Source organism: Arachis ipaensis, chromosome B05, assembly GCF_000816755.2.
Source record: "Arachis ipaensis cultivar K30076 chromosome B05, Araip1.1, whole genome shotgun sequence".
Classification (NCBI taxonomy): domain Eukaryota; kingdom Viridiplantae; phylum Streptophyta; class Magnoliopsida; order Fabales; family Fabaceae; genus Arachis; species Arachis ipaensis.
In genome coordinates this window covers 53,913,565-53,915,666 of record NC_029789.2, presented here as the reverse complement: position 1 = coordinate 53,915,666, position 2,102 = coordinate 53,913,565, and the positions used below count along the sequence as shown (strand labels likewise).

At 40.1% G+C, this 2,102-nt stretch overlaps 1 protein-coding gene across 1 annotated transcript; it reads left to right on the top strand.

The window, feature by feature from the left end:
- LOC110272020 lies at window positions 212-1,721 on the top strand. The gene is made up of 4 exons (XM_021123798.1): window positions 212-241; window positions 445-969; window positions 1,163-1,366; window positions 1,458-1,721. The coding sequence occupies exons 1-4, from the start codon at window positions 212-214 to the stop codon at window positions 1,719-1,721; spliced, it is 1,023 nt and encodes a 340-aa protein (XP_020979457.1).

Sequence of the window (2,102 nt, the reverse complement as noted above, 5' to 3'; positions counted from 1 at the left end):
GATTTTTGCTCAGGTCCCTCAATTTCAGCCAAAAAATACCTGAAATCACAGAAAAATACACAAACTTATAGTAAAATCCAGAAATGTGATTTTTGAATAAAAGCTAATAAAAACATAGTAAAAACTAACTAAAATATACTAAAAACTATGTAAAAACAGTGCCAAAAAGCATATAAATTATCCGCTCATCAGAGGTTTGAGGGATAACATAATGAATGTTATGGCTTCTTTGGAGATTCGGGTATTTTCTAAATTGTGAACAAGGCCCGAGTGGTTGAAGAGTGCGTTAAAAAGATGGCATTAGCAAGAGATACTAGAGGTGGAAACAACAACCGTGGGCATGGCAAGTACTTTCAACCAAGAGCTTAGAACTTTAAGAAGGGAGGAAATGTACCTTAAGGTCAAGGCAACATTAGAAGATCCACTTTTGATCAATATTACCAGGCGAGAGGAAGAGGTAACCAGAGTAAGACTTCTCCGAATTTAACTTGTGATCGTTGTGGGCGTTCTCATACGTATGACTCGTGCAAGTTGCGTATAGGTGGTTGTTTCAATTGTGAATTGCCTGGTCACTTGGCGAGGGATTGTACTCATGGGAGGAACCCAAATGCGGGTCGGAATCAACACCAAGGACGAGTGTTTGCTGAGAACGCCAATGATGCTGCCAAAGGAGACCCTTTGATGAGAGATAAATGTTTAATTGGTGATAAAACGTTGGTTGCATTGTATGATACTGGAGCTTCGCATTCTTTCATTGAATTTGATAAGGTTAAGGAACTAGGGTTGAAAATGTCAGAATTAGCTTTCGATTTGCATGTGCATACGCGATATCAGATGATCGTGACTAAATCAGGTTGTAGGGAAGTACCTTTCAAGATTGAGGATAGAGAATTTGTTCATGATTTAATCTGTTTGCCAATGGTTGAGCTAGAGATGATTTTAGGGTTTGATTGGTTGTCAAAGAACCAGGTATTATTAGATTGCTTTGAGCGATCAATTCGGTTTATGCTGGACTTTTGGTTGCGAATACATTAGGTGATGAACAGGAGTTAGATCAAAATCCGATAGTTAGAGACTTTTCTGAAGTATTTCCTGAAGATATTCCCAAATTCCTGCCACAAAGGGAAATTGAATTTGCTATTGACTTGGTGCCGGGAGCCAGACCAGTGTCGATTGCACCATACTGAATGGCTCCGATAGAGCTGGCGGAACAAAAGACTTAATTGGAAGAACTTCTGAACAAGAGGTTCATTCGATCGAGTGTGTCTCCGGGGGGAGCGCGAGTTTTATTGGTAAAGAAGAAAGACGGAGGAATGCGATTTTGTGTAGATTACCAATAGTTGAACAAAGTGACTGTGAAGAACAAGTATCCGTTGCCGAGGATAGCTGACTTAATAGATCAGTTGCAATGAGCTGGGGTGTTTTCAAAAATTGATTTAAGATTCGGTTACCATTAGATAAGGGTAAAGAAGGATGATATTCCAAAAACTGTGTATAGGACGCGCTATAGAAACTACGAGTTTGCAGTGATGTCCTTTGGGTTGACGAATGCACTTGTTGTATTCATAGACTACATGAACAGAGTATTTCGTGCCTTTTTGGACAAATTCGTGGTAGTATTCATAGACGACATTATAGTTTACTCGAAGATGGCAGAAGAACATGAAGAGCACTTGAGGATTGTGTTGCAAATTCTGAAAGAGCGTAAATTGTATGCCTAATCATCTAAGTGTGAGTTCTGGAAGGAAGAGGTGAAGTTCTTAGGTCACGTAGTGAGTAAGGGCCATGGATCCTTCAAAAGTGGAGGCGGTGATGGAATAGAGAGGCCGACAACGGTAACAGAGGTTAGGAGTTTCTTGGGATTGGCCGGATATTACCGAAGATTTATCAAGGGATTTTCTCAAATTGCTTTACCGATAACTAAGTTAACCCAGAAGGAGGTGCCGTTTGTATGGACGACGAGGTGTGAAGAGAGCTTTCAAGCTTTGAAGGAGAAATTAACTTCAGCGTATGTTTTGATTTTGCCAGAATCACACGAGCCTTTTGAAGTTTATTGTTATGCTTCGTTGAAGGGTTTGGGTTGCATGTTGATGTAACACCAG

Coding starts and splice junctions, on each gene's coding strand:
- LOC110272020 (XM_021123798.1), top strand. CDS start 212: ATGAATGTTATGGCTTCTTTGGAGATTCGG. Junction 242..444: donor TGGCTTCTTTGGAGATTCGG/GTATTTTCTAAA, acceptor CAATATTACCAG/GCGAGAGGAAGAGGTAACCA. Junction 970..1,162: donor ATTGGTTGTCAAAGAACCAG/GTATTATTAGAT, acceptor GCCGGGAGCCAG/ACCAGTGTCGATTGCACCAT.